This window comes from Eublepharis macularius, chromosome 8 (genome assembly GCF_028583425.1).
Source record: "Eublepharis macularius isolate TG4126 chromosome 8, MPM_Emac_v1.0, whole genome shotgun sequence".
In the NCBI taxonomy this organism is placed as follows: Eukaryota; Metazoa; Chordata; class Lepidosauria; order Squamata; family Eublepharidae; genus Eublepharis; species Eublepharis macularius.
In genome coordinates this window covers 30,705,789-30,719,026 of record NC_072797.1, presented here as the reverse complement: position 1 = coordinate 30,719,026, position 13,238 = coordinate 30,705,789, and the positions used below count along the sequence as shown (strand labels likewise).

General features: G+C 41.9%; 1 protein-coding gene across 2 annotated transcripts in view; it reads left to right on the top strand.

The window, feature by feature from the left end:
• The window catches only part of CDC20B (cell division cycle 20B), a 41,920-nt gene extending 28,889 nt beyond the window's left edge, over positions 1–13,031 (top strand). For both annotated transcript variants that reach the window (XM_054987232.1, XM_054987231.1), the window contains exons 9-13: positions 99–193; positions 5,178–5,406; positions 6,677–6,802; positions 8,816–8,933; positions 12,443–13,031. In XM_054987232.1, the coding sequence (XP_054843207.1) occupies positions 99–193; positions 5,178–5,406; positions 6,677–6,802; positions 8,816–8,933; positions 12,443–12,591 (717 nt within the window). In that variant the 3' untranslated portion in view covers positions 12,592–13,031. The remainder of the gene's footprint in view (positions 1–98; positions 194–5,177; positions 5,407–6,676; positions 6,803–8,815; positions 8,934–12,442) is intronic.
• The last annotated feature ends 207 nt before the right edge of the window (positions 13,032–13,238 follow it).

Below are 13,238 nucleotides of genomic sequence, written 5' to 3'. Positions count from 1 at the left end.
TTATTGACAAAATTAATCACTTTGGAATAAACTCAGGACTTGGTGTGTTGCAATGAGCACTATTTCATAAAATTCTTTTGGATTTTTTTTTTGGTTAGCTGTGGGACATTGAAACCCAAAAGAGGCTGAGAAATATGTTTGGTCACTTGTCTGTAGTCGGCACCTTGAGTTGGAATGGACATATACTTAGCAGGTGAGCAGCAGTGAAATGACATCTTTATCATGACCTTATTTAAAGTCCCATAGAGTTCAGTAGAGGGCGCAGTATCTGTGGATGTGGAACATTTCCTCACACAGAGTACAGTATGTCCCAAAAATCTATCTCAGCTGGTTTGATCAAGTGGAGCACAAGTGAACAGGGAAGAATACATGTGAGTCTGTTCACTTGCCGTTGAACACTTAATAGATTAAAAATAGATTTTAATTCTAATTCTGCCTTGGAGGCAACATGGGCCTCTCTTCTTTTCTTCCCTGAAAGGTTGGCAGATTAAGAACCTGGGAGGATTTCTATACACGTAATGTTATAGACATAGAATTGTTCCTGGCATGAATTTTTGTAGCGGCAATGTTGCAATGACAAGGGAAGCAAAATAATGGCATTCCATTTTTTAAAAATACGGCAAATGGGCAAGATGAGATGCTGGTAATCCTGCCTGACTACCTGTTATCTAAGAGCCAAACTAGACAAGACAAATTACATGAGGTCATGCCAGTGTCTAGAATCATGTCTGTTCCTACCTGCCTGTGTCCATTTTACTCCAGGTGAACATGTGTCCTGTAGCCATAGTCTGTGCATGTGTCAGGTAACTTGTGTAGTTGCGGTTGCGAGTGTCTATAACCAGCGAGTTGCTGTTGCAGAGCGTCGATTTTGAGCAACTTCTGCTTCCCTCTCCCCTCTTTTTGCCCTTAAATCCAGCTTTCACCCGAACTGTTTTGATTTTAATCTGACATGTTTTAAATTCTCCCATTTTCTAGTTGATACTGCCACCACCCTATTCCTCCTTCCTGCACGCTATTTCCCTCTTAACTTCCTCCTCCTCCTCTACATGCAGTATCTTTGGTCGGAAGGAGAAAGTGGGAAGAAAGCTCATGGCAACACAAGCATCTGAGAAAAACTTCAGAAACATGGCCTGATACATGAACCTGAAAAGGATGGGGTGTGGGGGACTCATTCTCCAGTTTGGCTTGGCAATACAGAGCAAATTGGGTAAAATTTTGCCATTGTTTCCAATGGGAAATGCGATTTGGGGCTTTCCAGGGGTCTGGGAGGGGATTTTAGGACCAAATTTGCTGGGGACCTATTTCTAGCTGTTCTCTAAGGATTCCTCAAGTTTCATGAAGATTGGCCTTTGGGGGGCATTTTACAGGCCCCAAAAGAAGGTACCCCCCAAGCCACCTCCAATCTCCATTATTCCCTGTGGGGAAAACTAGGGGAGCTATCTAGGGGGATGGGAGTGATATTTTGCAAGCAAAATCCACCAGCTTTTCTGGAGAGTCCTATCTGTCCCCCAAAGACACCCCCCCCCAAGTTTTATGGAGATTTGGCCGCAGGAAAGGCATGATCTATGGGTTTCCCCAGTTTCTGTCAAATTTTTCCTCTCAATAAGAGCAAATGGGGTGGCTGGGGGCACCTTCTTTGGGGGGGGGGGTCAAAAATGGCTCCCCATGGTCCAATCTCCCTGAAACTTGTGGGGACTTTAGAGGACAGTTAGCAGTAGGTCCCCTGAAAAATTTGTAGATTTATTTTGCAAAATGCCAACCCCATCCTCCTGGATAGCCCCCATAGTTTCCCCCATAGGTAATGGGGACAAACAGGTAGGAAAGAGTTGCTTCTGGCTGACAGCAAGAAATGCTGCCGCAGTTCCTGAAGTGGAGATTGCCCACTCCCCTTTGCATATATGCCCCCCTTCCTGGCAGGCTGAGATGCAAGACCTCAGCAGAGGTGTGGAACCCCCATTTTTAGCCCCTGCCAGGAAACCACCAGTGGAGTTTTTCCTCTGATACGTCCAATTGAGTAAACAAGCTCCCCTCTCAGAAAAGCTACAGAGGAAGGTTTGAGCATGCATGAAGAGAAGGTGTATCACGGGATACCATGTCTCATCTGGGAGGAATGGAGAAGAAACACGTGCCAGTCTGAGCATGGGATCGAGAGCAAATCAAGTGCAGTGTGGCCACGGTGTGCAAGTGAACAGGAAAACAATGAGGAAACACATGTAAGTGCATTCACGTGTTGTACACATGCAATTCGTCTCGTGTAGTTTGGCTCTAAGACAATGTCAGAAGGTAAAAGAGTAGGTAGGCGCTGTAGCAAGATTGAGGGGAAAACTGACAGCAACATGGCAAGAAATCAACAAATGCAGCAAGATTCAATGCAATTTAGGAATAACTACACAAAGAAGCAAGTTCCTACTCCTTGTGGCTAGTCCTGAGCCAAAGAAATCAGGGAAGCTCATGCAACAGAACTACAGAAGTTAGTTCTGATATGATGCCAAAGTGAAACGTGGTTTTTCCGTGCAGACATTTTTCTCCATCTTTCCTCCCAAATGAGAGCATTGTTTTTGGGAGCATCCATCCAATGTCATCCTCTATTTGTCCACCTTTCAGATTTTCTTCATACTTGGTATATTCTTTCTGAACCCTCAAAGAATGTAATCCAAGTGTGTTAGCACATCATCTGGATGGGAAGTCACAGTTTTTCATGTGTGTTACCCATCTTGGTGCCATTATTGTTTTGTCAGCCTCTTGTGGCTGCCATTTCCCCTACTATACCACTAGTGGCCTTTTCGAAGGCTTTATACTTGTATTTGTTTGTTTATTTATTTATTTATTGTCCACCTTTCTCACTGAAACTGTAATTTAGTATGATTGAGAACAGGGGCATTCAATAAATAACACAATATGGTATAGATTGTAGAAATTTGAAAAAAGCAGAAATCTGACATAAAGTGATTGCTCTAGTGCCCTAACTCTTTAGTGCTATAGAAATTACCAGTTCTTTAAAAAGCCCTTTGGTGCTGTGGCAGGAAAAAATTCAGAAAAAATGTCAGCTTACAGAAGAAAATGCACAGAAAACTCCTGTATGGACTGTCTCCATTGCCAATACAAATGCCTAACATTCACAGGGGTTAGTGGACAATCCTTGTGGTGTGCATGCAAATAGTATTAGCACTAGAATGCTACTTTCTGCGGCAAAATAATTACTTGTCTATATATAACAGTGTCCTAGATCTACCAATGAACTGAGAATAAGCAACCTCTGTGCCTTCAGTCTCACAGGTCATAATAAAATAAGAGCCTTGCTAGATAAGGCCAGCGGTCCATCTAGCCCACCATCTAGCCACACACAGCGGCCAACTAGTTGCTCTAGCATATACCTGAACCTGGGAGATTGTGTTCCAGTGTGCATCACCTTACCCTTATCTATACTAAACTTCATTTGCTACCTTGTCGCCTGCTCACCCAATTTTTGGAGATTAATTTAATTTATTTAATTTCTAACCCACCCTCCCCACAAACGGGCTCAGGACAGGTAACAACATTATTAAATAACAACAATAATCACAGTATAAATACAATGTATAAAACTCAGTTTAAAACCATAAAAAACATCCTCCTGAAGCTCTTCACAGTTGGCCTTGGTTTTTATGATCCTAAATGATTTTGTGTCATTCATAAGCTTGGCCACTACACTGCTCACCCCCAGTTACAGATCATTTATGATCATTTATAGTCCTTTGGCCTATCTTTATTTCCCTGCCTGCTGTGAGGCAGACTATACTACTACTTGCTGCATCAGGTGGAGTAAGATGAATGTAAGAACATAAGAAGAGCCCTGCTGTATCAGACCAGTACTGCATCTAGTCCAGCATCTTGTCTCACGCAGGGGCTAATCAGTTACCCTGGAGTTCCCCCAAAAAGATGCTGTCTCTTAGTGCTGATATTCAGACGTTTGCTGCCTCTGGACAAAAGAACCAATGGACAAAGCGACCAGTGGAGTAGCAGTGAGGATTTTTAAAAAAGGGAGAGACAAGATTTCCAGAGGAAAACTTGACACCCTAATCGTCCTCAGATTTCCATCTCATACAGCACATATAACTTTTATGGCATAGAAAAATCAGTATTCTTTACAATTTCCTTCTCTTTCAAACTAGTTATCAGCGTGCTGTTATTTCAGGTGAGGTATGTATGGAAAGAGTTTCTACTCTGCAAGATCAGCATCCATATAGCTCTATCTAGCAGGACTCTTTCTTGTATGCACTGTGACAAGTCACCCGTTCAATGTTCTCCCAATGTATGGGAGCTGCTTATCCATTAATGGATCCTACCTAGCTGAGAGAACATCTGAATAGCTCCGTATGGGAATGGAACTTGTTCCATGGGAAAGCCCTGCCTACAAGATTAGGCAAATTAGATCTGAGGGCCAAGCTACACATGACGAATGACACTTGAATGGCAAGTGGATTGAGTGGAGGGCAAGTGAACAGGGAGAAATACACTTGCTGTTCAAGTGTCATTCGTCATGTGTAGCTTGGCCCCAAGTCAGAGGGCCAAGCTAGAAGTGGCGAATTACACTTGAATGGCAAGTGAACAGACTCACGTGTATTCCTCCTTGTTCACTTGCACTCCACGTGATTGCGTGGAGTACAAGTGGAGCACAACTGAACAGGGAGGAATACATGTGAGTCTGTTCACTTGCCATTCAAGTGTAATTTGTCACTTCTAGCTTGGTCCTGAGTTACAAGAGATTTGCGTACAGACAAGTGGTTCCCTTTTGAAGGTAAAATGCTTAAAAGACATTTAAAGTGTAATGGAATAATGAAGCTCTGACCTGGATAGTCCAGGCAACCCTGATCTTGTCCGATCTTGGAATTTAATTGGATGGGAGACCACCAAGGAATCTCAGGTCACTACGCAGAAGTGGGCAATGGTGAGCCATCTCTGAACGTCTCCTGACTTGAAAATCTCAGAACTGGTGGTCATAAGTCAGCTACAACTTAATAGCACTTTCCACCACCATAAGAGCAATGGAAAAGTGGGACAAAGTTGGGATCTATCTATCTGTCTACTTACCTACCTACCTTTTCCAAGGTCATGCTTGCCTGTGACATGGTTACAAAAGGTTTCAAATTTATGAAATTGCTTTGCACAGAATAGTGTTGTCTTTCTTTTGTCCGTAGTGGTTCACGGCTAGGCTATATTCATCATCATGATGTTCGGACAGCTCAGCATCATATTGGAATGGTTCGGCAAAGCAAGAAGAGTGTTTGTAGTTTGCAGTGGTCCCCAGACCACAAACTCCTGGCAAGTGGTTCTAGTGATGGTCTGCTGAATATTTGGCCCAACGATCCAGGTGTGACAGGACAGTATAGGCCACTGACCTCTATATCTCATTCTTCAGCTGTGAAGGTAGGTGTGATGGACTCAGCTTCAGATGCTGAGATTTCCAGAAGTGAAAGTATGATTGACATATTTCCTCCCCCCCCTCCCATGTGGCTAGTCTGAAATGGCAGTTGGGGATGGAATGTTGGGGAAGTAGTCTGTCTTGAGAAACCTGGTGTTCTCAGCATCTAATCAGTTCTCCCTAATTTCTAATGCTAGCACCACCAATTAACTAAGGGCCAAGCTACAAGTGACGAATGACACTTGAACGGCAAGTGTATTTCTCCCTGTTCACTTGCCCTCCACTTGCTCTCCACTCGATCCATTTGCCATTCAAGCAGCTTGGCTCTGAGTGAGCCCTGATTGGCTATTGGGCTGTGGGCTGACATAGCCACCTCAAAAAAATATGGCTGCCTGGTACACTGTAGACCTCTCTGTTCACTATTGCTACACCATTATGTGTGAGAGAAGACTTGTTCCATGCCATCAAGATGCCCAGAACTGAGAGTGGGACCACAAGTGACGCCTGACACAGGTTGGACACTTGCTAGCTTCCCTCAAGTTTTGATGGGAAATGTAGGCAGCTTGGCGGAATGTTGGACAAGTGACAGTTGAAAAGTCCATTGGACAGCAGTCAGAGAGTCAAGCTGCAAGACCAGGATGCCTACATTTCCCATCAAAACTTGAGGGAAGCTGACTAGTGTCCAACCTGTGTCAGGCGTCACTTGTGGTCCCGCTCTGAGTGGCATGGAAATGGACTCTTTTACTCAGCTTATTGGTAATCCAGCCAAGAAACCATGTCAGAGAAGAAAGTTAGCCAGCTTTTAAGTATTTAGACCGATAGGGTTTAGCTAGCGTTTAGAAAGTGTTGTTTTGCTTGCCTATTGCCTGACTCAAGGGTGGTTTCTGCTCTGCAAACACCCTCTGTAACTTATACTCAATAAACCTATCATTTTTATTCAACATGTATCAAGAGTTACTTGTTGCACGTAAGCACACCCTCAGAGTGAACCCAGAGGCTAAAAAGCCACAAAAGAAATGGGACAGAGCCTTTCCTATCTTCCAGGGGTCTTGGAGTGGCTGTGGGTCAGCACCCAGGAACAGGAGCAGAGGGGCTCTGGAAATTGCCTATTGTTCAAAGAAAAAAGCAATTTACTTATTTTTTCTCTGACCTTTTCTTCCTTTCATGTTTATTTCAGCGGTAACAACCTACACTCAACTTGTTAGTTGTCTCTCACAGTTGCTCAGTACCAGAAAACGACGATTTTAAAATTCACCATGTTCCTGTTTCTTATAGGCAATGAAGTGGTGCCCATGGCAATCTTCTGTAATAGCCACAGGAGGTGGAATAAAGGACAGGATGTTGCACGTCTGGAATATAAGCAACTTGAAAAGCCTTGAAACAGCAGATACAAAATCTCAGGTAAATCATAATATGACTACGTACATTCGCTTCGTAGACTGTGCTCCCCTCTCAAAGGAGGGCACCATGAGTCTTGTCTGACTGGGTGGTTCCAGAAGATGGTGCTGGAGGACTGCAGCTCAGCCCCATGGAGTTTATGCTGTGAGGTCCCACATATTGTCCCCCATGCTATTCAACATATACGTGCAACTGCTGGGAGAATTCGTCTGGAGTTTTTTTAAAAAAAATCACTTTAGCACCTACAATGGTTTTGTTTTGTTTTTTATTTCTGTTCCTGTGCAACTAGAAGAAAATTGATTTGCAGTCCATGTTTGTGCTTCTGTTAGAACAGTGGTCTTCTGCTCACAGGCTGAAACCACAAGTGAGCCAAAGAGCCCCTCCTGCTGGGTCACAACAAGCCCCTAAAGAACTGTAGTTTTCTTGCTGTTTTTTTGCCAGGATATGCTGGCTAGTGTGCGTGCATGGAGCTCTTCTTTACACACAATGGTGAGGTGAAGTAACATAACGTTGGAGAGGATTCTTCTTAACATGGGCAGAGAGACTACAAAACCTCTCCATTGCCCTCTTTGTCTCCCCTGGCCCATCTTGTCCCTCACCCCACCAGTCATTCCTCCACTATTCCTTGCAGCACATTGTCTGCCTCCCTGCTGATGTATTTCTAACTGTGGCTCTGCCTCTTTCCATCACGTGACTTCCTGTCATGTGCTTGCTGCTCAGTCAGTTCTGTGCTGCCATCTGAGAGACGAGGGTGGGTTCCAGGTCTAGAAATATTGAAGACCTCTGTATTTGCACAATCAATAACTTTTGAACAACCTTTTTCACTCAAGGTGCAGTTGGGTTATATTTACATGTTGGCTTCTAGAAGACAAAGGAGGAATACCTATTTAAGATGTAAAATAGTAGAGTCCAGTAGCACCTTTAAGACTAACCAACTTTATTGTAGCATAAGCTTTTGAGAATTACAGTTCTCTTCGTCAGATGCATCTGATGAAGAGAGTTGTAGTTCTTGAAAGCTTATTTATTTTTATTTATTTCAAATTTCTATTTCGCCCTCCCCGCGAGCGGGCTCAGGACGGATAACAACATATTAAAATACAATAAAAATCCATCTACATTAAAACATCATTAAAACAGCAGTGTATTTCTATTAATACACTTTTAAAACAGGATGGTGAACAGCTTTCACAGGGAGGATTAAGATTTTATACACCCCTTTTTCAGGCCTGCGGAGGCCCAGCCTCAACCATATGCCTGGCGGAACAAATCTGTCTTGCAGGCCCAGCGGAAGGCTAGTAGGTCCTGCCAGGCCCTGATCTCAGCAGACAGCTCATTCCACCAGGTGGAGCCAGGACCGAAAAGGCCCTGGCTCTAGTCAAGGCTAGGTGGGCCTCCTTGGGGCCAGGAACCACCAACAGCTGTTTGTCCCCTGATCAGTGTGTTCTCCGGGGAATATATAAGGAGAGATGGTCCCGTAGATACAATATGCTACAATAAAGTTGGTTAGTCTTAACGGTACTACTGGACTCTACTATTTTGCAGCTACAGACTAACATGGGTAACTCCTCTGGATATTTAAGATGTATTTTTATTATGTATGTTTTTAATCTGTTTGCCACCATGGTGGCTCTGATCGGGGCAGAAAGGACGACTATCACATTTTAAAATAGCTATATAAAATAAAATTTAGTTACATGTTAGCGAGTTGTTTGTCACAGACGACAAAATCTAAAACTATTGCCTATATACCATGTACCTAACCTACCCCATAGTGTTGTGGTGAGGATAAAATGTAAGCTGCTTCAGGTCCCCAATAGAGTGAAAGGCAGGATATATTAAATACATACATGCATACATACATAGATGACTAACTATACCTTATGTCCACTATGGTGTACTATTCCACTAAACTTCAACTATGCATACCCAGAATTTAATTTTAAATTTTGTTTTGGTCCAAAATCAAATGTCTTTCGTTCTACAAAAATGAAATTAACTTCTGAGAAATTATTCCAGATATGTTCCCTGCTCTGGTTACCCAACACTAAAGAATTAATCACTGGGGAAGGCTATCCTTGGAATAAGATGAATGTCTGGAGATATCCCGCACTTTCAAACTCGGCAGAGCTCTGTGGTAAGTAAGTTGATAGCCACAGAGTTTTATCTAATTGCACATTTGCTCAGATTCTTCGTCATAGGTGGGGTGAGCATTTTTCAGTTTCACTTTGGGCATTGCGGGGGGGAATGTTCTTGCAACTGATGAGAACAGCTCTTGCATTAACCACAGAAGTATGAAGGCCAATGTTTCATTGATCACAGGAAGAAGAGAAAGAACCATGAGATATTTTTTTGCTTCTGTTCTGAACTGCTGGTGGACTTAAGCTTATTGAACTACATTGGCTAAGAGGAAATTCTTTCCATTGCTGGAAATAGGACAATAGTTCCTATTACAGCAGAACATTAGAAAATGATTTACAGTGCAATCCTAAACAGAGTTGCACCCTTCTAAATCCATTGAAGTCAGTGGGCTTAGAAGGGTGTAACTCTGCTTAAGATTGCTCTGTTAATGACTTAAAATGGGGGTGGGGGGAGTCAAAAGCAAGTTGATAGCCACAGACAGTTTTTTCTAATTGCACATTTGCTCAGTGTCTTCGTCATAGATGTGGTGAGCATTTTTCACTTTCGGTATTTTGGAAGGGATGTTCTTGCAACGGATGAGAACGGCTCTTACATTAACCCTACTGCGTAAGATTTTGATTTAAAAGTTCTATCGAGCTAGTTTTTATTTTAAATCTGGATCTTCCACAGCACTTGTGGTATTTGAACTTGCTTATATGAAGTCTTTTTGGTTTTGCTGTTCTACGGGAGTAAACAGTCTTCTATATTATAAATTCCTGATTTAATAGAAAACAAAAGAGATGCTCTTTTTTTCCTAACAAGTTGTTTGTATAAACAATGCCCTTTCTTCAATAGTGGTGTTCAGGACCCCCCCCCCGCCCCCGCAGTACATGCTGGTACGCAGTTCTGTTCCTGCCAGTGGGCTTGGGCCCTCAAGGTGGCAAAAATCATGTGTACCAGCACTTTTGAAAAGTGATTATGTCTTCCAGTATGATCTGGAATTGGTCCTATTTAAAGCAGAATTTGGGGAGCATCACTAAATGTTTAAAAATTAATCTGATTTTAAATTGGATCAGTTCTGAATAGTCCTAGAGCCATCTCTTCTTTTCACAGCTGACTGGAGAGTTTTGGAGTAGTTTTATGCTGCCATTCTTTCCACAGACCCTGCCTTATAAAATTTAGTTAAGTGAAGACAAAGCTAGGCTTTTATGATGGTGTTTTTGGTGCCATTACCCAATGGGAAGAAAAAGCATTTTAATATGTGATTAACGATTCAGTTGGTTCATTTACCAAATAAATCAATTTAAAAATGCAGTCCTCTTAAAAGTTAGCAAAATATAAAAGGCTACATGGAGTTTGAATGAATTGTACCCATTTTCCATATTTCACTCACTTTCTTTTTGCATTTATATAAATATTACTGGATCCGATCTGGTATATCACATTTACATACACTGTTCTGACTTTGATGGTTTCCACATAGGGAGGGGCTTGTGTGGTTTCCCCATTACTGGTGCAACTGCAGATAAAACGCAGTGGCAACAAGGCTTCCACATGGCAGTTTTTACTGCAGTTTGCCTGCCCTGTCACCCTCTGGGCTGCTGGGGTTTTAGCAATGTAAAAAAATCAGCACTAGAATATTGTTATAATGACATACTGTTGTAACAATATGTGTAACTGGTTGTGTGAATTTCCAGCTTTCACTTTAAAAAAAGCAAGTCTCTTGCCGCTTCTGTTGTTGAAGATATGCCTTTCCCCTTATATCTTTGCAAAGGGATAGGCCAGAGACTTTTTTAAACAAATGAAAGCTGAGAATGCAGAGAACTTGTTACACGTATTGTTACAACTGTATAACAATATTCCAGTGCTGATTTTTTTTAACAAATAAAAAGATCCCTGATGGTGGGGAGGAGGAAAGAAATGGCTGCCACGTAGGCAGGGTAATTCAAAATTTTCCGTCCACAGCGTAGCCATTCAGGCTTTATTGAAAGCTTTCTCAGAACTTTGGAGTAAAACAGGTTTGGGGAACATGGTAGAAAAGCTGGGGAAACCCTGCGAGGTGCACAAATGCACTAAAATGCTGTGGGGAACCAGGAAAAAAAGCCCTCTTCCTAACAGCATTGAACCGGGGGCAGATAACCCATGGCCTCAGTGCCATTTTATGGTAGTGCAGTTCAACATATTGTGATTGCATGATTACACAATTTATGATGAAGTAGTAAAGAATCAAGGATGAAGATTTCCGCAGATTCTATCAGAAATTGTGGAGGTGGTTGGGATGTATGTTTATTTTAATATTTTCTTGTTAAATAAATCCTTGCATATAGGGGGGAAAACTTTGCCAGGGAAATATGCAAGATCAATACTTTCTGGTATACCAGTTTTTCTACACATAAGTACATTTTTGCATTCAAATGAGCAGCTCCCTTTCTACACCCTGAAACAGTAACATTCAAAGAAAGACTTCTGACATGATTTTTCTGACTGTGTAAATGGAGTCAGGGCTAGAGTTGCCAGGCTGATTCAGGCTGAGCATGTCAACTGGCAGGAGGATGGCGGCGTGGAAACAGGGGGAGGGGAGGAGTGATGTTGGCCATGTCACGATATCACTTCTGGGTACTACCACAGAGTTTATGGTGATTCCTAGAGCTACCCTACATCACTTCCTGGTTTCACCATAACTGCAGCATAACCGATGTCATGGTGGGCAATGTGGTGGTGGGCAATAAGACAGTCGTTGGGAAACCTGGCAGCCCTAATCAGGGCACTGCTTCATTTATAAGAAAAAATGTGTGTGTGAAACTCCCAATGGTTGCACTTGAAAGTGAAACCTAAATTTTCTTGAATTTTAAAAGCTGTCTCTTGACTTTACCATAGAAGAAAGATCGGTCATTTACCAAAAATATTGTTTCTTGTAATTTTCAACAGTCTTTCCACTGTGGAGAAAAAGAACCACAATTTGCTTTTATAGAAAAATAATTCACTTCAGTTGTAGAGTTGAGGGGAGAGAAATGTCAGCAGCAGAGGCCATGATTCAAAGGGTTATGCATGACTCAGGCAACCCTTGTTCCCAAAGCAGCTCCCTGCACAGATGGGCAAGCAGAAATTCAGAGGAACTTTGGTAAAGATACATGGAACTAAGCAGAAAATTCAGTCCTGGAGGAGTCCATGATGAATATGTTGAAGCCCTTACAATGGCCCTTTGGGTGTAATTCCCCCCCCCCAAATATTACAGCCCCATTCATGTGGAGGTTACCAAATGCTTTTCTCTGATGTGGCTCTCCAGGAAGAACCATAATGGGAGGGTCTCGGAGGAAGCCGACAAAGAACCAGGACGATCAAGTCATCCGCATGCCAAAATATGCCTTTAGATTATTGTGCTCCAGACATACACTGTATTTACCTGTGCTGTGCTTGTAACTGATTAGGCCCTTCATGGACGCAAGATTTGAAAATGGCAGTGTTTTAATGTTTACCTGCACTTCATGTTTGATATTTCATATGGATGTCTTTCTTTAAATGTAGATCATAAAGGAAGAGTTTTGCATACGGCACTGAGTCCTGAAGGAAACAGGGTCTTTTCTGCTGCCGCTGATGAGACAGCCTATGTCTGGAAGTACCGAAAGATGAAATCAAACACAATGTGCTTTCAAGAAGATGATTGTTCCAATTAATCAGGATATGTTCCTCACTATTTACTCTTAATTCAAGTTCAGGAGCAGTCAGGTTTGAAAACCTCAATTTTTCAAATTTCCCCTTAGCTTTGAAGCATTAGTTTTACTTTATTTTGTATTTTTGCTTGATCTACCTCACAGAGATGTTGTGAGACTGATATGCCTCTTAAGGTTCAAGTAATAATGACAATTTTGTACTAACAGAAAAATGTTTCATGCTTGTAGGTAGCCAGGAAAGATTTTTTAAAAAATCAATAAACATTTTCTTTTTAGTTAGTGAAATTTAGATTTGGTCCCAAAACTTGAATTGCTTTCAATTTCAGTAAAATTAGGGTTTCACTTCCAATCCTCAAACGATACTCTGAATTACATACTAGCTAGCACCATAAATGACATAAGGGCTTGTGCATGTGAAATAAAGATATGATTTTCTTTTTAGAGATAGTATCATGGTATCCTTCCTGGAAAACAGATATCCATCAGTTTGAAATCTTTGTCTATTCTTCTGAACAAACTGGATAAGAAGGAGATGAACTGGCTCAGAGTCAATCTATTTCTCAGAGTGGAAAACATCTTCTCCAAAAGATAAGAACAGCTCTATCTAAAAGAAGTACCTCTGGCTCACTGTCACAAATTTGCTGTTCCTC